Source organism: Pristiophorus japonicus, chromosome 3, assembly GCF_044704955.1.
Source record: "Pristiophorus japonicus isolate sPriJap1 chromosome 3, sPriJap1.hap1, whole genome shotgun sequence".
In the NCBI taxonomy this organism is placed as follows: domain Eukaryota; kingdom Metazoa; phylum Chordata; class Chondrichthyes; family Pristiophoridae; genus Pristiophorus; species Pristiophorus japonicus.
In genome coordinates, this window is record NC_091979.1 from 266,198,080 (window position 1) to 266,223,232 (window position 25,153).

Below are 25,153 nucleotides of genomic sequence, written 5' to 3' on the forward strand. Positions count from 1 at the left end.
AAAATGATACTGCACAAGATAAAAGTTCACAGGGTTGGGTGTAATATATTAGCATTGATAGAGGATTGACTAACTAACAGAAAACAGAGAGTCGGGATAAATGGGTCATTTTCCCGTTGGCAAACTGTAACTGGTGGGGTGCCACAGGGATCTGTGCTGGGGCCTCAACTTTTTACAATCTATATTAATGATTTGGATGAAGGGACCGAGTGTAATGTAGCCAAGTTTGCTGATGATACAAAGATGGGTGGGAAAGCAAGTTGTGAGGAGGACACAAAACATCTTCAAAGGGATATAGACAGGCTAAGTGATTGGGCAAAAATTTGGCAGATGGAGTATAATGTGGGAAAATGTGAGGTTATCCACTTTGGCAGAAAAAATTAAAAAGCAAATTATTATTTAAATGGAGAAATATTACAAAATGCTGCAGTACAGAGGGAAGTACAGAGGGACCTGGGGGTCCTTGTGCCTAAAACACAAAAAGCTAATATGTAGTTACAGCAAGTAATCTGGAAGGCAAATGGAATGTTGGCCTTTATTGCAAGGGGAATGGAGTATAAAAGCAGCTAAGTCCTGACACCTGGAGTACTGTGCACAATTTTGGTCTCGTTATTTAAGGAGGGATATACTTGCACTGGAGGACTTCAGAGAAGGTTTACTCGGTTGATTCCTGAGATGCAGAGGTTGACTTATGAAAAAAGGTTGAGTAGGTTGGGCCTATACTCATTGGAGTTCAGAAGAATGAGAGGTGATCTTATTGAAACATATAAGATACTGAGGGGGCTCGACAAGGTAGATGCAGAGAGGATGTTCTCGATTCATGGAGGAATCTAGAACTAGGGGGCATAGTTTTAGAATAAGGGGTCGCCCATTTAAAACTGACATGAGGAGGAATTTCTTCCCTCAGAGGATTGTAAATCTGTGGAATTCTCTGCCCAGAAAGCTGTGGAGGTTGGGTTATTTATATATATATGAATATGTTTTAAGGCAGAGATAGACAGATTTTTGAGCGATAAAGGAGAAAAGAGTTATGGGGAGCAGGCAGGGAAGTGGAGCTGAGCCCATGACCAGATCAACCATGATCTTATTGAATGGCGGAGCAGTCTCAAGGGGTCATATGGCCTACTCCTGCACCTATTTCTTATGTTCTTAACTTTTCCTCTGTCCAAATCAAATGGCACCCATTAAAACCAGTTTAGAGCTTACTCGGGGTAAGTAACACAAAATAGATGACAGAAAGAAGCTATCCGGAAGCTGGAAACTCTTCTGGCATTCTAGTGCTTCCAGTGGCTCTGCGAGACCAATCCCGTAAAGTTTTACTGCCGAGCTGGGAGCTAGGCAGGACTTCTGCAATTTTGCATTAAATTTACGTTGGGGTCCTAATGGCATCATATGATCCCGATTTGCATGTATTCATGAAGCTCCAACCTGTCTTGGCTGATTTAAAAATCTTATGTGGTTAAAATGGCAGTCACTGGGAACAACAACAACTTGTATTTATATAGCACCTTTAATGTAATGAAATGTCCCAAGTCGCTTCACAGGAGTATTATCAGATAAAAAACTTGACATCAAGCCGCATAAGTAGAAATTAGCACAGGTGACCAAAGCTTGGTCAAAGAGGTATGTTTTAAGGAGCGTCTTGAAGGAGGATAGAGAGGCGGAGAGGTTTAGGCAGCGAGTTCCAGAGCTTGGGGGCCTAGGCAACAGAAGGCACAGTCACCAATGGTTGAGTGACTATAATCAGGGATGCTCAGGAGGGCAGAATTAGAGGAGTGGAGACATCTTGCGGGGAGGGGGCTGTTGTGCAGATGGAGGAGATTACAGAGATAGGGAGGGGCAAGGCAATGGAGGATTTTGTAAACAAGGATGAGAATTTTGAAATCAAGGCGTTGCTTAACTGGAAGCCAATGTAGGTCAGCGAGCACAGAGTGATGGATGAATGGGACTTGGTGCGAGTTAGGACACGAGCAGCCGAATTTTGGATCACCTCTCGTTTACGAAGGGTAGAATGTGGGAGGCCAGCCATGAGTGCGTTGGAACAGTTAAGTCCAGATGTAACAAAGGCATGGATGAGGGTTTCAGCAGTTGATGAGCTGAGGCAAGGGCGGAGACGGGCGAAGTTCCGGAGGTGTAAATAGGCGACCTTAGTTATGCTGCGGATATGTGGTCGAAAGCTCATTTCAGGGTTAAATATGACACCAAGCGAACAAAGCGGTAAGTACTCTGCAGCAACTTTAACCGCTGGCCCACCCCGTTCCTGTGGGACGAGTTTAAATTGCCCCTTCTGCCATGTTAAATTAATGAATTAGAATATGTCGCAGAACTATTCTTGATTTTAAACCAATATACATATCGAACTGAACATTTAACTTCACTCTGACCAATATGCTGCTTTGACATGGAATACTTCTGGAAGATTCCAGAGAGTTCTGTCCTTCCTCAATTGCCTGACTCTCTCAAAGGGAGGTCTTTTAAAAGCACTGTGACTCCTCATCTCAAAATACATGATTATCTTCAATTGTTTGTCGGTTCAGTTACATATATATTGAATAGACAGCAAATATAGCTCTGTTTAATTGTGAATGTTATTATATTGGATCCAATGTGTGATTTTTGGAAATCCACCTTATATGGGTGTATTTCATTCAAACCAAATGACAGTGCAATTCCAAGTCCTTTTACGATTTCTTACCCTGGTAAGAAGTTTATGGCACTTGCTGAAACTTTTACCATATTAGGAAAGGGGAGAGTTTAGAGATGGTTTCTTCAATATTGCAACCAGAAATTTACTTCATAAATTCAGGAAAGACTGCTGCTGGTGAACAGATTATAACCGTGAAGCCCCTCCCCATTTGTAAAGAGAGCACATGCAGTAAACATAATCCCTTTTCCCAGCAACGAGCCGCTGGGTTAGTGCAGTTGGTGTACAGTAATAGTTGACAGTGCGGGTTCATCATCCATCCCAGCCCTGTTCACAGGAGCAGAGAAATAGCCAGAATATTCCAGCCTTGGGGACTCTTATTGCTCACTGCTCACAGCTCATATTCCAGATACTTTCCAGTCCAGCCCTTGCCTCCCGCGTCACTCTATATATATTTCCGAGAGGGGAGCCGAGTGGCAGAATGGCTCAGTTCAGCGTTCCTGGCTTTGCGATGAAGCATTCTCCGAACCAGGCGGCCAACACCGACGCTCTGCCTCCCGGCTGGGAGGTGAAGATTGACCCTCAGACCGGGTGGCCTTTTTTCGTCGACCACAACACCCGCTCGACAACGTGGAGTGACCCGAGAATGCAGCTGCAGAAGGTCAGTGCTGTGTGTGTGTCCCGGGGGCTCCACACCTCGGGTTACAATCCAAGTGGGAGATGAAGAGTACCCCCCCCCCCCCACCACCCGCTGTTATTCTGGGGCAAACCTGTATCTGAGTAGCTTTTAAAAAGGGGTGTCTTTGGAGAAATTGTTGAGGCGCGTTGTGAAGCTTTATTTGACCATGTGTAGTGTATTGCAGGGACGTATACTGTGTACGCATAGACTGCAGTGCCAGCGTCCTGCCTGTAACCTTCCCTCAGTGCTGACTGCATCCAAAAACAAACCACAGCACACGGGCTTTTTGTGCCAATTTCTACCCATTTCAGTCATTGTAACAATAATTCAGTTTGGCAAAAAAAGTACATTTCCTTCTGGGGATAATGATTGTCTATTGCAAAAAAACGTAAATGGCTTTTATTTTGACGCCTCGAGTACGCGAATGCCTCTTTTTTATGGGAAATGAAATTAAAACAATATTAACAAGTCAGTTAAAGTTAACCAAAAACAAGATGGCATCCTTACAGTTTCAGAGATTGAGATTGTGTTTTGGATGACGCACTGCAGTCCAATCTGATGAAGCATCGGCTGGTTAACCTTTAACTTTCGCCCTTAGTGAGGTTTATTTAAAGCCTTATTATTGCCTCGTTAAATGTACAACGTGCGTTTTGGGGAAATTAGCACGGTTCCTTTCTATAACCCAACAAATAGAAAACTCATTTTAAGATGTAGACCCCTGACTGAGATTATGCTGGTACATTTGAGATTGTGTTGCATTCGTTAAAGTGTCTGGTTGGACTCAATGGAGCCTGGCAGCTGGCACCTTGTTTAATTGACTGAGCCAGTTGTCAGGAGAAAGTTTGGAGACATTGGGGATCTTGTGGGCTTCACAGCTGTCAGATGTTAAAAATGGTGCTATGTTGGTGGTGACATCCAGCATAGCTCGTAGGCATGTAGTGAAGTTTCTACCATGTGAAGTAAGCAACCAGAAACCGATTTATTTTTCCAATGATGTGCTCATAAATTTGAAGTGCCTTTCACATATACTAAACTCTTGTTCCTACTTTTGTATCCACCTGCAAAATCAGAAGGACCATTAAATAAATACATCCAATGGGTTTCAGTACAAGATAAAGCTGAATTACTTACAAAAATTAAGATGCGAGACAACAGATTTAAATTTTATATAGATTTGAAGACATATTACTGTAACTCTTAAATAGTCATTGTGGCTTAATTGATACTGCTACCTAAGAACATTTTTGTAAATGGTTTTCTCCATTATCACTATTTATTTAAAAGCTCATAGTTAAAATATATTGAAAACAAGCAAAGTTGTGAATAAGCAGTTGATAGAAAAATAGTTACTCTATTGGTCTTGTATAAACATTTCATAAAATAAATATTTTAAAAAATGGCACTTGAATTATTTAGTGGTGACATATATGCTGAGGTTTGTTCTTTTAAAAAAAAAAAAAATCCACTATTTTTCTCCTTGAAGGATACTATATACCCTCTGAAAACTGGGAGGGTGGTACACTCTGGGCCATAAATACCTTTCTGACGGCAATCATTGAGTTCGACTGGCAAGAGGCACTATTCAACCAGCTTGAGCTGCATAGTATCAGTTTTTACTATGCTTGAGGTGGAAGGCATTGCCTCAATGTGACATGTTGCTAATGGTTCTGTTGAGAAGAACTGAACACCAGTCAGTTCTGGTGATTCAAACTTTGACCTGGTTGGGAGTCATGTGCTGAACCATTGAGGTACTGGTTTATGGAAAGTTTTGCTTCTAAAGTACACAGATTTTCATCGATAAAACTAGCCTGAAATCTACAATGGAAAATGGATATCATACAAATTTCATTTAGCCCATGATTTCTTTGTGAGCATTAGCTCCACATTGGAGCAACCTACTCAAATCCTATTTCCCTGTTCTTCCTCTACCCATTAATGTTTTTCTTCAAGTCTAATCCCCCTTAAATATCATAATTGACTTGGATTCAGTCGCCACTTGTGGTAATGCCACAAATCTTTCATCATCACATGGTCAAAATCCTAGAACTCCCTCCCGAACAGCACTGGGCCTACCTTCACCACACGGACTGCAGCGGTTCAAGAAGGTGGCTCACCACCACCTTCTCATAGGCAATTAGGGATGGGCAATAAATGCTGGCCTTGCCAGCAACGCCCACATCCCATGAACGAATTTTAAAAAATCATATTCTAAAAACGTTTTAACCTCCTTTCCTGCTTCTAGTAAGTAAATGAATTTGGAGATTCAGGGGTATAAAAATCTGTTGGCAACTCTATGGTCGACAGTACCAGGAAACCAATGTGACCTACTACAGGGTGTTGGAGGAAGGAATCTCTCCCGTGATTCCTAAAAGACTGAGTCATTGTTCTCAGCTTGAAGGGGGACTAAAAGGAGACACTTCCCCCAAAGGAAGGAGAATTTAGAATTGAAAGTAATTGGACTACTCTTAAATCTAGTGGCTGATTCAAGTGAACAGTGGGAAAGGCCTGGGAGCTAGTTTGTTTGCTATTATGGTTGAGAGTGGTGAAAGGAGCCCGACAAGATCTAACTTGCAGAAATGTGGGTGCGAATGCAGAATTAAAGCTTATAACAACAATAACAGCAGCATGCATTTATATAGTGCCTTTAGCATAAAAGTGTCCCAAAGCGCTTTTCAGATCACTGTATGTGAACAGATGGTAAGCTTTGAAGAAAGAAATTAGGAGATGGGAAACATAACCTTAGTCAAAAAGATGGGTTTTGAGGAGATTTTTAAAGGTGAAGAGAGAGGTGAAGGTGTTTTAGACAGTAAAATGGAGGAGGCTGAAGGCTCCACCACTGTTGGTGGGTGAAAGGAGTGGGGAGAAGCACACAAGCTGAATATTTGAGGACCAGAGGGTGCAGGAGAGAATATTGAGTTGTAGAGATTATAGAAATAAGGTGGGGTGGGGGGCACAGGAACAAGGGTAGGCCACTCAGACTCTTTAGTCTGTTCCACCGCCAGTCAGTTAAATCGTGGCTGATCTGTTCCTCAATTCCATTTACCTGCCTTTGTTCCATATCCCTTGATACCCTTACCCAACAAAAATCTGTTGAACTCAGTCATGAACATAAGAACATCAGAAATAGGAACAGGAGTAGGCCATTTGGCCCCTCGAGCCTGCTCTACCATTCAATAAGATCATGGCTGATCTGATCATGGACTCGGCTCCACTTCCCTGCCCGCTCCCCATCACCCTTTACTCCCTTATCACTCAAAATTCTGTCTATCTCCGCCTTAAATATATTCAATGACCCAGCCTCCACAGCTCTCTGGGGCAGAGAATAACACAGATTTACAACCCTCCAAGAAGAAATTCCTCCTCATCTCAGTTTTAAATGGGCGGCCCCTTATTCTGAAACTATGCCTAGTTTTAGTTTCCCCTATAAGTGGAAATATCCTCTCTGCATACACCTTGTCGAGCCCCCCCCATTATCTTATTTGTTTGGATAAGATCGCCTCTCATTCTTCTGAACTCCAATGAGTATAGGCCCAACCTACTCAACCTTTCTTCATAAATCAACCCCCTCATCTCCGGAATCAACCGAGTGAACCTTCTCGAAACAGCCTCCAATGCAAGTATATCCTTCCTTAAATACAGAGACCAAAACTACGCAGTACGTTCAATTTGGCCTCAACAACAACCTGTACAGTTGTAGCAGGACTTCTCTGCTTTTACACTCTATCCCCTTTGCAATAAAGGCCAACATTCTATTTGCCTTCCTGATTAATGCTGTACCTGCATACGAACCTTTGTGTTTCTTGCACAAGGACCCCCAGGTCCCTCTGTGCTGCAGCACTTTGCAATTTTTCTCCATTTAAATTATAATTTGCTTTTCTATTTTTCTGCCAAAGTGGATAACCTCACATTTTCCCACATTATACTCCATCTGTCAAATTTTTGCCCACTCATTTAGTCTGTCCATATCCCTTTGCAGATGTTTTGGGTCCTCCTCACAATTTGCTTTCCCACCAATCTTTGTATCATAGGCAAACTTGGTACATTACACTCGGTCTCTTCATCCAAGTGATTTAATATAGAAAATTTCAATTGATTTAGGATCCACAGGTTTTTGGGGTGCAGGTTCCAGATTTCCACTACCCTGTGGAAAAGTGCTTCCTGATTTCTCTCCTAAATGGCCTAGCTATAATTTTTAGATTATGCCCTCTTGTTATAGATTCACCCTATGTGAGAAAATAGTTTCTCTTTATCTAACTTATCAAATCCACTAATGATTTGAAACACCTCAGTTAGATCAAAACTCAACCTTCGAAACTCAAGGAAATACAAGCCAAATATATGAAACCTGTCCTCAATTTAACCCTTTAAGACCTGCTAACATTGTGGTGAATCAGCACTGTGCCCAAAACTGAATGCCGTACTCCAGATGGAGTCTGACATATGCTCTCTACAACTGAACTCCCCATTGATTGTAGGTTCACCCATTAATAGCTCAGCCCAGTGAAGCCCGGCGAGGAAAAAGATTTTAACTTTACTGCGCTGGAGACTGGGAAGTTCAGTTAGGACAGGGTGAAGTGGGTGTTCGTGCAGGACTGGATATGAGCAGCTAATTTTTTTGACAAATTGGAGTCAAAAATACAACAAAAAATGATCAAAACAATGGTACATAGCATAAAGAATAACGTGTATTAATTCAGGTATTGCACTGTGTAAAGTATAAGCTCATGATAAATGACTGTGGAATCTGTAAGTGCTATTTGTAACATTGAACCTCATTGTGAGATAATGCTTCAAATTGAACGAATCATTGACATAATTTCTGAGGAATGAGTGAATCTTCAAGAAAGAATTTCATTCAGGACATCCATCCATGCTCTTGTCACTATCATTCAACCTAAGAGCAGCAGTGAAAATCTTTAAAGGTGCATGATGTGATGCTTCAGAAATGTTGACCTGTCTTGCTAGTTTCCAGCATCTAATGGCCCAGTCTAAGGGCCCAAGTTTCCACAAGAAAAAAAACGGGCGCCCCTCCGAGCTGGGCGCCCGTTTTTCGCGCCTAAAACGGCGCCTAAAAAAATCCTCTGTATTCTCCACCTACTTACAGGTCCTCTGGCCCTCGGCGCAGCCAGCATGAGCTGTGGGGGGGGCGGAGCCAGGTCCCGGCGCTGAAAACAGTGCCGGGACCTCTGCACATGCGCGCTACAGTCGGCACGCAAGTGCAGTAGCTCCAGGCGCCGAACTGTGTGGGAGGGGCCCGAAGCACGCAGCCCCTAGCCCTGGCTGAATGGCCTCACTGGGGCTGTGTGAATGAGGCTCCTCCCACGGCCAGCTCCTGCTCCCCCCCGACCAGACCCGACACCCCCCGCCCCCCTCCCCGCCGACCAGACCCGACACTCACTACCCCCCCCCTCCCCCGCCAACCAGACCCGACCCGATACCCGCCCCCCCCCCCCCGCCGACCAGACACCCGCTCCTCCCCCCCCGCCGACCAGACCCAACCCGACACCCGCCCCGACCCGACACCCGCTCCCCCCCGCCCCGCCCCGACCCGAGACCGGCTCCACCCCGACCCGACACCCGCTCCCCCCCCCCCCGCGCGCCCCGACCCGACACCCGCTCCCCCCCCCTGCCCCGAGACCCGACACCCGCTCCCCCCGACTGACCCGACCCGCGCTCCTGTTCCCCGACCCGACTCGTTCCCCCCTCCCCCCCCCCCCACTCTCTCCCTCCCTCCCCCCCCCCGCTCTCTCCCTCCCTCCCCCCCCGCTCCCTCCCTCCCTCCCCCTCTCTCCCTCCCTCCATCCCCCTCTCTCCCTCCCTCCATCCCCCTCTCTCCCTCCCTCCCTCCCCCTCTCTCGCTCCCTCCCTCCCCCTCTCTCGCTCCCTCCCTCCCCCTCTCTCCCTCCCTCCCTCCTCCTCTCTCCCTCCCTCCCTCCTCCTCTCTCCCTCCCTCCCTCCTCCTCTCTCCCTCCCTCCTCCCTCCCTCCCTCCTCCTCTCCCTCCCTCCTCCTCTCCCTCCCTCCCTCCTCCTCTCTCCCTCCCTCCCTCCTCCTCTCTCCCTCTCTCCCTCCCCTCTCTCTCTCTCTCTCTCTCTCTCCCGCCCCCCCCTCCCGCTCAGCAGCACGAACGGCTGCAGAATTCTCCCTGGCTGAAGCACTTTCACACAGGTAGGAAGATGATTTATTTAATCTTTTCTTGGCTTATAAATGTTTATTCAGGTTGGATTGATTTGTATAATATTTGTAGAAGTATAAATAAGGATTTATTGTAGAATTTAATGAGTTCCCTTCCCCCCCCCCACTCCCCCCTCCCCCCCACCTCGTTCTGGACGCCTAATTTGTAACCTGCGCCTTCAGTTCTACAAAATCTTCACTGGCTCCATTCTACTTTAGTTTGGAGTGCATTTTCACACTGGAAACTTTCAAATCAGGCTTCAGTGGCCGGACACGCCCCCTTTTGAAGAAAAAAATTCTGTTCTAAACTAGAACTGTTCTACCTGACTAGAACTGCAGAAAAAAAAATGTGGAGAATTGCGATTTCTAAAATAGTCCGTTCTCCACCAGTTGCTCCTAAAAATCAGGCGCGAATCATGTGGAAACTTGGGCCCTATGATCTGAGCTGTCACCTGTCTAACAACACTTATTTTGCAAGTGTGCCATGTGACAACAAGCAAATTTTATAATGTTTTAATTTTTTTATCTGCTTGGTTTACACTAAGAATCCTAACATTGTTTATCTGCACATTTATAATTGTATGTTGCTAAATATGAATAAAGAACATTCTGTAACATAATATTATTATTATCCCAGAGTTACCTTAAAATACTGCAAGTTTTTTATTCTTGAGAGATATTTAATTTAATTTACCCAAAACAGATTTTGAACAAATAAAACAATTGCTTTGCCTGTCAGTTTGAAGCATGCTTGCTACACATTATTTTTCACAAGATGTTAATACATATATTTAATTCCGTGTCGAACCAATCTTCGTGATTTTAAATTGTTTTCAAATAGGTCCACTAGACGGATACTATGTGGTGAGGGTACAGCATTAAAACGTGTCGGAAGTATAGATTAAATAAAGTAATAGAAAATGGGATGAATTTTGTAAAATAATCCTCAAACATTTTTGTTTATATTTTGTTCTAGTTTAAGGGTTTACAGTATTCCAAATTATTTTTTTGTAGCAAGGTGGTCATTTACGGTACTTTTAAAATTATACTGCTTTCGTATCGGCTCACAGCAAAGACTAAATAGCAGGACTGAATCGTGCCCTCTGTACTTTCTATTTATAGGAGAGGCAAGCTTTTTCCAATGGTCCGCATCCATCAGGATATCCCCAATCATCACAAGATATCCCAAAACAGCGGCACGGAAAGGAATTTGGGTCTTCAGGCCCTCAGCTTCGTCCAGGCTACATTCCCATCCCAATAATCCATGATGGAATTCCTGAACATTATCAGCAAAAAATGCACTATTCACCTCAGCAGCCTGATTTGCAGAGACTTAAAACTGAAGTCCGGGCACACTCCCCGGTGCGGGCTCAGTCACCATCCAGGCTCTCCATGCGTGCTGAGTCACCAGCTGGATCTCCATTAGAAGCCATACAGGCGGATAAACAAAGTGGACAAGCATCAACAGCTGCCACTATCCAGGCTCCTGGCTTGCAAGGGTCAGAGGTAATTTGTGTATTTATCTCAAGATTTCATTTCAGTACGAAGTTATTGTCACATTCTAGGTCTGAATGACAGGACGAGCCAAAGTTTTTTCAGAAATGAAAGAAACCGATAAATGAGGCAGCCGATAATCTAAAACCACAGCTTGCTGAACTAATATAACATTTACATATAAATTACAGCAGCTTTGTTGTATCGGTCTTAACTCAAAGTGAAGATTACTTTTGCTGTAACAGGACAAATTACAAAGACGTCACCTGTTCCTTCCAAAAAGCTAATTGTGGATTTATTTTTAGACTGTCATGTTGTAGAGTCTAAAAATAGCCGACTCATGATGTGATATTCTTGTCTTGCTTCTGTTTGCTCTGTGTCACTCTATGTTCCATGTAGAGTTTTACATTCTTCTGCATTTTAGTAGCCAAATTTTCAACTGAAACAATATAAAACTTGTAAAGGCATATAAATAACAATCAAAAAGTGAAGGAAGTGTTTCAGATTAATATATCAATGTATGTTTTTCATCAGTCCTATTTAAATGAGTCCTTGATTGAGGTGATTACATTTACAAAGCTTTTTTAAAAAAAAACTTGAACCTTTAATGACACTGATAATCTTCCTTTTTTCAGAATTCACAGTTCCAGACGAGCCCCCAGGCATTTTTGTCTCAGCAACATGGTCGGTCAAGCTTGGGAAGTTCCCAGCTTCCTTCAGGTTATATTTCTATACCCGTGATCCATGAAGGAATAGGAGCAAAGCCAGCTCAACAGGTATATCACCCTGCTCACCAGACACCATACCCAGTCCAGCAAACACAGCACCCAGTGCAACAGGCAGCATACCCAATGCAACAAACACATCACCCAGGGGAGCAGGCACAGTACCCGTCCCCGCAAGCACCTCATCCAGTGCAGCAGGCACAGTACCCAACTCCGCAAGCACCTCATCCAGTGCAGCAGGCACAGTACCCAACTCCGCAAACACAGCACCCAGTGCAGCAAGCGCAGTACCCGACCCAGCAAGCACCTCATCCAGTGCAGCAGGCACAGTACCCGACCCAACAAACACAGCACCCAGTGCAGCAAGCGCAGTACCCGATTCAGCAAGCATATCATCCTGGCCAACATGTACCGTACCCTTCCCAGCCAACACAGTACTCAGTCCAGCAGCAGCAGCAGCCAGTTGTCTACAAGGTTTCTCCTGAAGACCGGGGAGCAAACAGAGCTGAGGCACAATCACCACTGAGAATGGCTCAGAAGGAAGTATCAAGTCGTGAGGGCTCTCCAGCCCGGATGGCTTCACCGGCACGACCACAGTCGCCCATCTGGACCAATACAGGTGTGGACAGACCACAGGTAAGTCAATATGTTTTTGATAATTAGGAAATTGTTTGATCGTACAGCAACAATAATGTACTTCAGCATATTTGAAACAAAGCCCTTTTTTTCAGGAAGCGGCTGAACATGTTACTTGCATATACATAGATAGCCTGTATAACAAACTAGAAAAACATCAGCTGTCTGTGCGAAGAGATGCGTCCAGATATGGAACAGACAGTTATGATCTCACCAAGAATATTAAAAGAACCCATGGTAGAGCAAGCTGTTTAAAGTTGGGATCATTGCATTGATTGGACCTCAGTTCTTGCAGTCAGCTGCCTGATCTCCTGTAGAAATTACTGTATCTCAGTAATTTGAGCTGGTGCAGTTCCTGACATGATATACTGAAACATGGGTAAAACTACAATATTCTGCCACTGCTGTAACGGCTAGTATTTTGTATCTGAGAATTCATGAAATGTAATTATCGAGACTGCAATAGCAAAAAAAGAAAATAAATTCCTGCACTTCTAGGGCCCAAGTTTCCACATGATTTGCGCCTGATTTTTAGGAGCAACTGGTGGAGAATGGACTATCTTAGAAATCGCAATTCTCCACATTTTTTTTTCTGCAGTTCTAGTCAGGTAGAACAGTTTCACTTTGGAACAGAATTTTTTCTTCAAAAGGGGGCGTGTCCGGCCACTGACGCCTGATTTGAAAGTTTCCACAGTGAAAACGTACTCCAAACTAACTTAGAATGGAGCTAGTGAAGATTTTTGTAGAACTGAAAAAACCTGTTCTACACATTAAAAAATCAGGCGCAGGTTACAAATTAGGCGCCCAGAACGAGGTGGGGGGGGAGGGGGGGAGGGAACTCATTAAATTCTACAATAAATCCTTATTTATACTTATACAAATATTATACAAATAAATCCAACCTGAATAAAAATTTATAAGCAAAGAAAAGATTAAATAAACCATCTTCCTACCTGTGTGAAAGTGCTTCAGCCAGGGAGAATGCTGCAGGAAGCCTCACAAAACGAGGCAGCCGTTCCCGAAGGCGGGCGGGAGGGAGGGAACCGACCGAACGAACGCGGGGGGGGGGAGGAAGCCGTTCCAGACGGCGGGCGGGAGGGAGGGAACCGACCGAACGCGGGGGGAGGGAGGGAGGGAACCGACCGAACGCGGGGGGGAGGGAGGGAACCGACCGACCAACCGACCGAACGCGGGGGGGGGGAGGGAACCGACCGACCAACCGACCGAACGCGGGGGGGCGGGAGGGAGGGAACCGACCGAACGCGGGGGGGAGGGAGGGAACCGACCGAACGCGGGGGGGAGGGAGGGAACCGACCGACCAACCGACCGAACGCGGGGGGGGGGGAGGGAGGGAACCGACCGAACGCGGGGGGGAGGGAGGGAACCGACCGACCAACCGACCGAACGCGGGGGGGGGGGAGGGAGGGAACCGACCGAACGCGGGGGGGCGGGAGGGAGGGAACCGACCGAACGCGGGGGGGAGGGAGGGAACCGACCGACCAACCGACCGAACGCGGGGGGGGGGGAGGGAGGGAACCGACCGAACGCGGGGGGGAGGGAGGGAACCGACCGACCAACCGACCGAACGCGGGGGGGGGGAGGGAGGGAACCGACCGAACGCGGGGGGGAGGGAGGGAACCGACCGACCAACCGACCGAACGCGGGGGGGCGGGAGGGAGGGAGGGAACCGACCGAACGCGGGGGGGCGGGAGGGAGGGAGGGAACCGACCGAACGCGGGGGGGCGGGAGGGAGGGAGGGAACCGACCGACCGAACGCAGTGGGTGGGGGGGGGGGGGGGAAGGAAGCCGTTCCAGACGGCGGGCGAGCGACCGAACGCGGGGGTGGGGGGGAGGAAGCCGTTCCAGACGGCGGGCGAGCGACCAAACGCAGGGGGGGGGGGGGGGGAGGAAGCCATTCCAGACGGTGGGCGAGCGACCGAACGCGGGGGTGGGGGGGGAGGAAGCCGTTCCAGACGGCGGGCGAGCGACCGAACGCAGGGGGGGGGGGGGGGGAGGGAGGAAGCCGTTCCAGACGCCGGGGAGGGACCCAACCGACCGACCGAACGCAGCGGGGGGGGGGGAGGCGGAGGAAGCCGTTCCAGACGGCGGGAAGGAGACAGAAGGCTGCAGGAAGCCTCAGAAATTGAGGAGCCATTTCCCGACGGCAAAAGGGGGAGGTCGTCGGGAAACGGCTGCCTCAACTTTCTGAGGCTTCCTGCAGCGTTCTCAGTGCTGATGTGCTGATGGCAATGTGCTTTTGTTAAAAAATGTTCAAAAACTAAACAGCTACAAAGAACTACAAAAATGGCCGAGTGCCAATGTTTCCTTCACACTGCGCGAACGCTCCAATGCGCACGCGCAGCGTTGTCGGCAGGAAAAAAACTAATTTAAATGGTACCCGCCCCCCTCCCACTTACAAAATCGGCCCGAGTGTAGGCTCCGCCCCCCTGGGCGCCGCGCCAAGCAGACAAGGAGCTGCAGGGCGCTCCAGAATCGCGAGTTTTTCTTCCGGCGCCGTTTTAGGCGCGAAAAACGGGCGCCCAGCTCGGAGGGGCGCCCGTTTTTTATCGTGTGGAAACTTGGGCCCCTCGTGTCACATCATGTTGAAGCTTTTCAAAACACTTTGAACCACAAGTTGCTTGTAAAGCGCAATGACTTGTTACATAAAGGAAATGGCACTTGAGATTCTCAAAGCTAACCATGTTGCTTGGGAGCATTGTACAAGAAACCGAGGATAACTATAAGTGAAAACCTTCAGGCTGGAAAGGGGTTACAAATGGAATACACTGGAGTCATACTGGAACCTTTGCTATTTTTAATGAACTACTTCGGTAATGTATCATATCCAACATTTCCAAATTTGCAGATGATACCAAAATTGGAAGTCAATCAACCCCCAGTATTAGGAGAATTAATCTTTTATGTAACAGGGACAGTAGTTGGCAGATGCTGTTCAATGCTGAGAGTGAGACAATATGTGTGACATGGAAGTTGTAGAGTGAGTTAAACAACAAAAAGATATGTGCATTTGAGCATATATCTGTGACTAAATGTTTCAAGCTATCTGCTGATTGCCTTCTCTGATGGTGCAGAAGTAAAGCCACAGTTTCTGAGTCATACAAACCACAAAGATGATCCGTGGATCTGTGACTATTTCAGCTGAGCAGCAGTAGGAGCACGACAGATCAAGAGGCTATCTTGTTGCTGTGTACAGTGTTTAAGATGTGAGTCAGATCCAGCCCACTTTACTGAATTATGGTCACCTAATCATAGGAAGGATATTTATTATTGCATCAAAAAAGGTGCAGAGGCGAGCAGTAAAATAATTGTAAGTTTCAGGAATCTAAGTTATCAGGCAAGGTTAGAAGGGTTCAAATTGTTGTCTTCAAAAAAAGACTTCAAGGTGACCTAAATTAAGTTTTGATAATTATAAAGAGGGTTGACAATGCTGATCCAGGTAATTTTTTTTCACGATGGCAAAGGTTCAAATATCAGAGGTCACGTTAAAAATCAAGAAGTTAGAAGTAAGAAAAGAAAGACAGACAAATTTGTTTCATCTAAAATGCAAGGGACTTGTGGAAAAAGTTAGCAGGGAAGGCAATTGAGGCAAATGGAAATGATTCCAAGGACGGACTGAGGAAAATGGTGAGCAGGTCTGGCTGGGAAAAACCTTTTTTTATATGGATAAACAGCATTTCATAGTAAGTTAAAGTTATTGCACAGGAAACTTTAGAAAAGGCTGAGGTATTTTGTGCGCTGCACCTGACAGGAGTAAACCTGAATTGGCGAACAGTGTGCAATGACACCATTATAGATACAGAACTCAGAAGTCCAAAAATAAAAATGCACACATCATAAATCGTTTATAGGTTGAAGTCATTCATCTGATCAGATTCTCCAAAATTAGTCAAGTGTCATCTGAAATATAAAAATAGTAAAGAAAGCCTAAGCCTGTGGGTTCAAATCCCATTCCAAGGACTTGAGCACATAAATCTAAGCTGACACTCCAGTGCAGTACTGAGGGAGTGCTGCACTGTCAGAGGTGCCGTCTTTCGGATGAGATTTTAAACTGAGGCTCCGTCTGCTCTCTCAGGTGGATGTAAAAGATCCCGTGGCACTATTTCGAAAAAGAGCAGGAGGGTTGTCCCCAGTGTCCTGGCCAATATTTATTCTTCAATCAACACAACAAAAACAGTTCATCTGGTCATTATCACATTGCTGTTTGTAGGAGCTTCCTCTGCGCTAATTGGCTGCCGCATTTTCCACATTATTCAGGAAGGACAGACAGGAAGGAAAAGGAGGTGGGGTAGCGTTCCTGGTTAAAGAGGAGATCAATGCAATAGTAAGGAAGGACATTAGCGTGGATGATGTGGAATCTATATGGGTAGAGCTGCGAAACCCCAAAGGGCAGAAAACGTTAGTGGGAATTGTGTACAGACCACCAAACAGTAGTCGTGAGGTTGGGGATGGCATCAAACAGGAAATTAGGGACGCATGCAATAAGGGTACAGCAGTTATCATGGGTGACTTTAATCTGCATATTGATTGGGCTAACCAAACTGGTAGCAATACTATGGAGGAGGATTTCCTGGAGTGTATAAGGGATGGTTTTCTAAACCAATATGTCGAGGAACCAACTAGAGAGCAGGCCATTTTAGACTGGGTCTTGTGTAATGAGAAAGGATTAATTAGCAATCTGGTCATGTGGGGCCCCTTGAGGAAGAGTGACCATAATATGGTAGAATTCTTTATTAAGATGGAGAGTGACACAGTTAATTCAGAGACTAGGGTCCAAAACTTAAAGAAAGGAAACTTTGACGGTATGAGAGGTGAAGTTGCTAGGATAGACTGGAGAATGATACTTAAAGGGTTGACGGTTGGTAGGTAATGGCAGACATTTAAATATCACATGGATGAACTACGACAATTGTGCATCCCTGTAAGAATAAAAAAGGGAAGCTGGCTCAACCGTGGCTAACAAGGGAAATTAGGGAAAGTGTTAAATCCAAGGAAGAGGCATATAAATTGGCCAGAAAAAGCAGCAAACCTGAGGACTGGGAGAAATTTAGAATTCAGCAGAGGAGGACAAAGGGTTTAATTAGGAGGGGAAAAATAGAATATGAGAGTAAGCTTGCAGGGAACATAAAACTGACTGCAAAAGCTTCTATAGATATGTGAAGAGAAAGATTAGTGAAGACTAATGTAGGTCCCTTGCAGTCAGAATCAGGGGAATTCATAATGGGGAACAAGGAAATGACAGACCAATTGAACAAATATTTTGGTTCTGTCTTCACTAAGGAAGACACGAATAACTTCCCAAAAATACTACGGGACTAAAGGTCTAGCAAGAAGGGGGAACTGAGGGAAATCCTTATTAGTCAGGAAATAGTGTTAGGGAAATTTGAAAGTACTGAAGGCCGATAAATCCCTAGGGTCTGATAGTCTGCATCCCAGGAGTATTTAAGGAAGTGGCCCTAGAAATAGTAGATGCATTGGTGGTCATTTTCCAACATTCCATGGACTCTGGTTCAGTTCCTATGGATTGGAGGATAGCTAATGTGACCCCACTTTTTAAAAAAAGGAGGGAGAGAGAAAACAGGGAATTATAGACCGGTTAGCCTGACATCGGTGGTGGGGAAAATGCTGGAATCAATTATTAAAGATGTAATAGCAGCGCATTTGGAAAGCAGTGACAGGATCGGTCCAAGTCAGCATGGATTTATGAAAGGGAAATCATGCTTGACAAATCTTTTGGAGTTTTTTGAGGATGTGACTAGTAGAGTGGATAGGGGAGAACCAGTGGGTGTGGTGTATTTGGACTTTCAAAAGCTTTTGACAAGGTTCCACACAAGAGATTAGTGTGCAAAATTGACGTGGATAGAGAACTGGTTGGCAGACAGGAAGCAAAGAGTGGGAATAAACAGGTCCTTTTCAGAATGGCAGGCAGTGACTAATGGGGTGCCACAGGGTTCAGTGCTGGGACTCCAGCTATTTACAATATACATTAATGATTTAGACGAAGAAATTGAATGTAATATCTCCAAATTTGCAGATGACACCAAGCTGGGTGGCAGTGCGAGCTGCGAGGAGGATACTAGGAGGCTGCAGGGGGACTTGGACAGGTTAGGTGAATGGGCAAATGCATGGCAGATGCAGTATAATGTAAATAAGTGTGAGGTTATCCACTTGGGTGGCAAAAACAGGAAGGCAGATTATTATATGAATGGTGACAGATTAGTAAAAGAGGAGGTGCAACGAGACCTGGGTGTCATGGTACATCAGTCATTGAAGGTAGACATGCAGGTCCAGCAGGCAGTAAAGAAAGCAAATGGCATGCTGGCCTTCATAGCGAGGGGATTTGAGTATAGGAGCAGGGAGGTCTTACTGCAGTTGTACAGGGTCTTGGTGAGATCACACCTTGAGTATTGTGTTCAGTTTTGGTCTCCTAATCTGAGGAAGGACATTCTTGCTATTGAGGGAGTACAGCGAAGGTTCACCAGACTGATTCCCGGGATGGCAGGACTGACCTATGAAGAAAGACTGGATCGACTAGGTTTATATTCACTGGAGTTTAGAAGAATGAGAGGGGATCTCATAGAAACATATAAAATTCTGACGAGATTGGACAGGTTAGATGCAGGAAGAATATTCCCAATGTTTGGGAAGTCCAGAACCAGGGGTCACAGTTTAAGGATAAGAGATAAGCCATTTAGGACCGAGATGAGGAGAAACTTCTTCACTCAGAGAATTGTGAACCTGTGGAATTCTCTACCACAGAAAGTTGTTGAGGCCAGTTCGTTAGATATATTTAAAAGGGAGTTAGATGTCGCCCTTACAGCTAAAAGAATCAAGGGGTCTGGAGAAAAAGCAGGAATGGGGTACTGAAGATGCCTGATCAGCCATGATCATATTGAATAGTGGTGCAATGGCCTACTCCTGCACCTACTTTCTATATTTCTATGTTACAACAATGACTACGTTCAAAAAGTACTTCATTGGCTGTAAAGTGCTTTTAGATGTCCAGTGGTCGTGAAAGACGCTATATAAATGCAAGTCTTTCTTTAAGAATGTAAAAGTGCTGCATATGTTGAGCTAATTACCCATGTAATTTCCTGCCCCTCCCACCCCACCATTATAGGTTGGCCAGCAACGAGCACAGCATCAAGAGGCACCTAGAATGCAACAGGAGAGCAAAGCTAGTTCTTTTGGGCCCGACCGCCCTGCGGCTTACATCCCAATTCAAGTCACCAGGCAACAAGCGCATAAGCCTCAGCCTAAACCTGAGAAAGCTGAGAGGGAAACTCCATCCCCAGCACAGAGCAGCACCCAGCCAGAAGACAGTGTGGTCCCGGAAAAAAAGCCTCTACCCACGGAAGCAGCTCCGAAGCACCCAGGTCTGATGAAAGTGGAGAAAATTCTTCAGCAAGTTCAGAGGCTTGAGGAAGATGTCAACTTATTTGAAGGGACGGGAACAGACAAACACTATCTGTTGCTGGAAGAACTACTCACCAAGGAGCTGCTGGGCCTTGATTCAGTGGACCCTGAGGGTCGCGATGATGTGCGGCAAGCCAGAAGAGATGGTGTTAAGAAGGTTCAGTACCTTCTTGAAAGGCTGGAACAGAAAGCCAGCATGGGCCCAGAAGCCAGAAGCTTTTCTGGATCTCAGCCAGGAATAGCTGAAAAATCAGCGCAGATGGATTATATAAAAGGTGACAAAAGGTACACTGAAACCATTGGACAAGAATCAAAAATGGAAACTGACCAAAGTGAAGTGAATCCAAGAAAACCTGGCGATGATTACAACATTAAAGACATTTCTGATAAAAATGAACATTAATCCATTAATATCAAAAGTGCATCTTCCAGTCATTTTATAAATCGTGTTGAGATGTTTTAAGAATGCATGCCATCAGGAACCTTTTTCATAGCTTTGTGCCCCAATATTATTTATCTGCCATCAATACAGGGAGAGAAAATGATGAATAACAGAAGCTTATTGGTTGAGCCATGCAAGGCTTCTGTTACTTGTAATCAACTTTGGGGAAAAAACATTCATCTGTGGGTTGCTAAAGAACTGGTAATTACACGCCTCTGTGTTTTGCATTGTTTTCTATGTACTATCTCCCTGAATAGCCAGAATAACATCATGCGCCACATGATGGTGAGTTCGAAAGCCTTATAAAAATACCAGAGTACTATTTAAGTTATACACTAAGTTTTGCCTGTGAAGTAGAAGTGTCAGTTTAGTCACTGTTGGGCACTTTATGAACGAACATGTTGAAATGTAAAAGAGATTGATGGACTATGAGTGGAGCAATATAGATAAAGGTTTCTATATTCTACAAAGGAAGCAATAAATTCAAATTGCATTTGTATTGTGTGCAATATCTATATTTTGTAAGCAGCAAGAAGTCAAAGTTAATTTTAAGCTTACATATGTTGCTTCCAAAGGAGTAATTTGCTTACCAAAAGTAACAGATTTTAAAATGCAGCAAGTACAGGATTACCTTTTTTTTTTAAAGACTATAAAAATATGTTGTGTTCTAAGCTTTCCTTTGTACTGCGGCTCAGTTGCAGATATTTATTGATGTTTCTAGGCATGAGATCAAGCTCATTTGATAATCCATTTTGTGTACAAATGGCATTGACTCCAGCCTGTAGGATTGGCATGGGCAATGCAGAGAGCAAGTCAGTGACATTTATTTAACTAAAGTCAAATGTTGGCCTGTGTTTAATATCAGAAGAGTCATGTGTTAAATGTGGGTTTCGGCAAGGAGGATCCTTTAATAGTTACACTTGAAGCTAGAATATGTACTTGTAGGGCATTGCAGTGCCACAGTTGTGTTGCAGTTGCACAGTATTGTAAAATATGCCATAGATACAAGGGTATGAGAAGTTGGGTCACAAATATTTCTCTAACAATTGCACAATTTTAGGTACATTTGAAAGATAAAGGTTATGACTGAAACTTTTAAACATGCTAACTTCAAAGTAAGAACTATCGTAACTCTACATACTGTCCTTAGTCTCTTTAAATACATACATGTTAAGGAAGTTAGTAGAGAGGTGACAGAGTATGCAAGATCCTTCAGAAACATTTTGTTGGTTGGCAATTATTACCAAAACTAATATAATCAAAGACAGAGGTCTAGTGATAAAATGGGTAATAAATCATGGTAATGAGAGAGAGCCTGAATTTGAACAGAAACCAAGTGGGGGATTAGTTAAAATGGAGCGGGGACTTACCCACTCTTTTCCCGCCTAAATCTGGCTGACTGCAATTTTAAATTGCAGGCGACAAGGATACCCGCCCGAAGCCGGCAGGGTCCTCTTTAAATACGATTACGTTGTCGGGATCCAATCTGCAATTTTAACTGAGGCGTGGGCACAGTGGTGGCTGGAGCAGGAGCCAAGGCCAGAAGAGATCTAGCTATATAAATTTTTTTAAAATTTATTTTGGTTTCCTTTATGAGCCAGGAGGATGGTTTGATAAAAATGGAGAAAATCCTTCAGAAAGTTCAGAGGCTTGAGGTAATTGTAAACTCATTTGAAAGAACTCTGGGCCCCAGAAGGAAACCATAGGCCTCCCTTGTTGCCCACCCTTTTCCCTCCGCCAATCCCCTTACCCAAGGACCATTACCTCTGATCCTTGATGGCTACCTCCGACTGGCATGATTTTAACAGGCGGGCAGCTGCTTCCCGCCAAATTCCGAGCCATTTTGGTTGGGCAGTTGGCAAGCAGCAGGCAAATGTGACCCAGCCGTTAAAATCAGTCAAGGCTGCCTGCTGTCACTCCCAGACTGGTGGCAGCACATTTTGCTGTGTTCCCACTCGGGGGTAAAAATAGAAGTCTTACTTTCAGACCACAAGAATGCTTTTCATCAGACCACTTTTAGCAGACAAGAACAAACACTTCCACTTGTTATGCATGGTTTATAAATGTACAGTTATTTAAAAAAATCTATTATATTGAATTAAAATGCCTTGGCAAAAGTTGATTTTGGTACACATATATATATTCTCAAACACATGATGCAATGTCATAAATTGTATCAGAATGCATAATCGTGCTATTTGCAGGTGACACAATTGTAATGCATTTGGCACGTGGCTCTTCCACCTCAGACAGAAAAATCTTACAAAATAAAACTCTATATATGGAGACAGTGCCTTTTTTAAAAGAAACCAGCTCTCTTTTTGCAACATGCCACACAATAACCTTTCCACGTATTCAGCACAGTGACGAGTGATGCTGGAAAACATGCCCATACACAAGAGTCATTTATGCTACACTGCAAACAGCTCAAACCTTCCATATTTACACTAATGACAAGTACACAGCTGGAGAAAAGGAGCTATTTTGAGTTAAAATTTACTCTCTTCAATCTAGCTTGATGCATTAAAGATTGTTTTGTTATTCAGCAACTATCAAAAACCGTATCTTAAAACTGAGCAGTTGCACAGATGATTGTGTTTAAAATTATCTATTCATGCCTACATAACAGGAGTCATTTCAAAATAATTGATTATAATCTGAAGTGCGTTGAGATGTTTGAACGATGTGGTAATGGACAATGTAAACGCATGTCTCTTTTTTACATGAATGCCATTAAGAGAAAGCATAAACCACAACCACCGTATCAATGTACTGTCTTCTCTCTCCGAACTTTGAAATGCATTCTTTTGACCATGATGAAACTTTAAATATAACTTGACAAACAGCACACAGGTAGGGTTGATTTCCCTGTGTACAGAATAGAACATCAAGGCAGAGCTAAAACAAAAATCGCAACTACTGGAAATCTGAAATAAAAATGGAGTTGTCATCTAAAACAGAAAGACGGGTTAATATTTTAGGTGTTGTCTTTTGATGAATTGTTGTACCTGAAACATTGAACTCAAGTGATGAGTGATCTGTGTATTTTGAGAAAATTAAAGGCATCACATTAATGTACGCAAAAATACTTGTAACTGTAACATAAAACATTGGTAGGACCCAAATCATATTAGTACTTAATTGAATATAAACATGATTTTGATGAACGAAAAAACAAACTTGCATTTAATTACCACCACTCTCATCCCAAGGATGTTCCATAGTGTTTCACAGCCAGTGTACTTTTGAAGAGTAGTCACTATTGTAATGTAAGCAAACACAGCAGAGGATTTGTGCACAGCAAGTTCCCACAAGCAGCAATCAGACAAATGACCAGATAATCCTATTTTAGTGGTGTTGATGGGTAACTGTTGGCCAGGACACTGCGAGATCTCCCTTGCTCTTAACTGAACAATGCCATGATGTCTTTCATAACCACTTGAGCAAGCACAGATAGAGCCTTGGTTTAACAGTTCATCTGAAAGACGCCAGCTCCAACTGTACAGCACTCCCTCCGTACTATACTGATACATTTGACAAGGCTACTATTTACAAATATTAATGTCAGATTGATTTGACATTTTGCTCTGATGTTTATCTGACCTTCCAGTATTTATGATGATGTTTTTAAATTGTTTTATACTACGTTGCAAGCTCCAGGCCAAATTTAGTTCTCAATATTTAAACGATTAACTTGTTGCAGCAATATGAGATTACAGATCTCTGCAGCTTCTCTTGCGATAATGTTAAAAATAACCGAAAACTCGAAAATCTAATTTATAATATGCTTGTCAAATAGTTTTACTTGCACATGATTATCTTTCTTTCGCTGACTGTCAGCAAAGATCAGCATGTATTTTCATTTCTGTGTAGAATGCTGTCTTTCAAAAATAAAAAAATAAATCCCTAACACGTATATAAACCAGTGACCTGTTCTTTTGGAATGAGTTTCAAGTTTCTCAAGTATAAATGTATGTTGATCCTGCTGATTTCAGTTTCCTATGCATGCACAAAATATACGCAAATTAAAAAATATAGCAAGTGTCTCTTAATGGGAAGTTTCATGCAGTCAAGAACTATTTATTTGGTTGTTCCTGTGAAGTAACAAAATATATGGGGAATTTGACTGCCTCGGAAATGTTAATGATCATAACAGAGAGCCTTGAGTACAATTATACTGTATTTTGAAAGATTTATCAATTGAAAATGTGGACACGTTTATAACTAGACTCAATATTGCCAAATTTATTTCCCTAAATATTGTTTACAGTAAGAAACTGAAGTGAAATTCATAGGTACTGTGTTATTTGGCATCTTGAAGCAAACTTTTTCACTGAATGACTCATTTTATAGGAACAGTTTTATTTCAGACATCCATGAGTGTATATCATGTATATCATGTATATCAAACTTGTTATAAAAGCACTTTTTCTGTATCTGCACTTAAATAACACCAAAAAATGAGCATTGACTCCTGTTGTGGATTCTGTATGTAATGCTGCTATGTCACGTAAAGTAACTGGTATGGTGTATAAATGTAATAAATCTATGTCGAGTGGAATGCAAGGCTTGAGTTATTTTTGGACACACAGGTCTAATGGAAAGTACTGGAACATTCATGAAGTCTCTGTAACAAATGCCATTCCCTCCCTTCCCCTCCAAATGAGTGCTTCATGAATTGCAAATGTTTCTGAATCAGTATATAATCAATTGGTAGCAAATTAAATCTAGTATATTTTAAACTTCAAATGTATGCAATATTTATATCATTAATACTTTTAATACAGGATAAGTAGACTCAAAAACCTAACATAAATCATTTTATATTCTAATTAAATAAGAGAGAATTTTAAATGCAGGAGTTTTCCATAGACCATGACCAACATTCGCTTAAGTTTGGCTTGTTATATCAGGACAGATTGCTCT

The 25,153-nt window shown here is 43.7% G+C and overlaps 1 protein-coding gene across 2 annotated transcripts; it reads left to right on the plus strand.

Moving 5' to 3' along the window:
- The first annotated feature begins 2,875 nt into the window (after positions 1-2,875).
- On the plus strand, positions 2,876-24,788 carry bag3 (BCL2 associated athanogene 3). 2 transcript variants are annotated; one of them, XM_070876661.1, is made up of 4 exons: positions 2,876-3,305; positions 10,619-11,002; positions 11,626-12,351; positions 19,490-24,788. In XM_070876661.1, exons 1-4 carry the CDS (start codon positions 3,126-3,128, stop codon positions 20,186-20,188), a joined length of 1,989 nt encoding a protein of 662 aa, XP_070732762.1. In that variant the 5' UTR covers positions 2,876-3,125; the 3' UTR covers positions 20,189-24,788. The 2 variants fall into 2 exon arrangements, with proteins under 2 accessions (XP_070732762.1, XP_070732763.1); XM_070876662.1 differs by lacking the exon at positions 10,619-11,002 and having other exon boundaries at positions 2,877-3,305.
- The last annotated feature ends 365 nt before the right edge of the window (positions 24,789-25,153 follow it).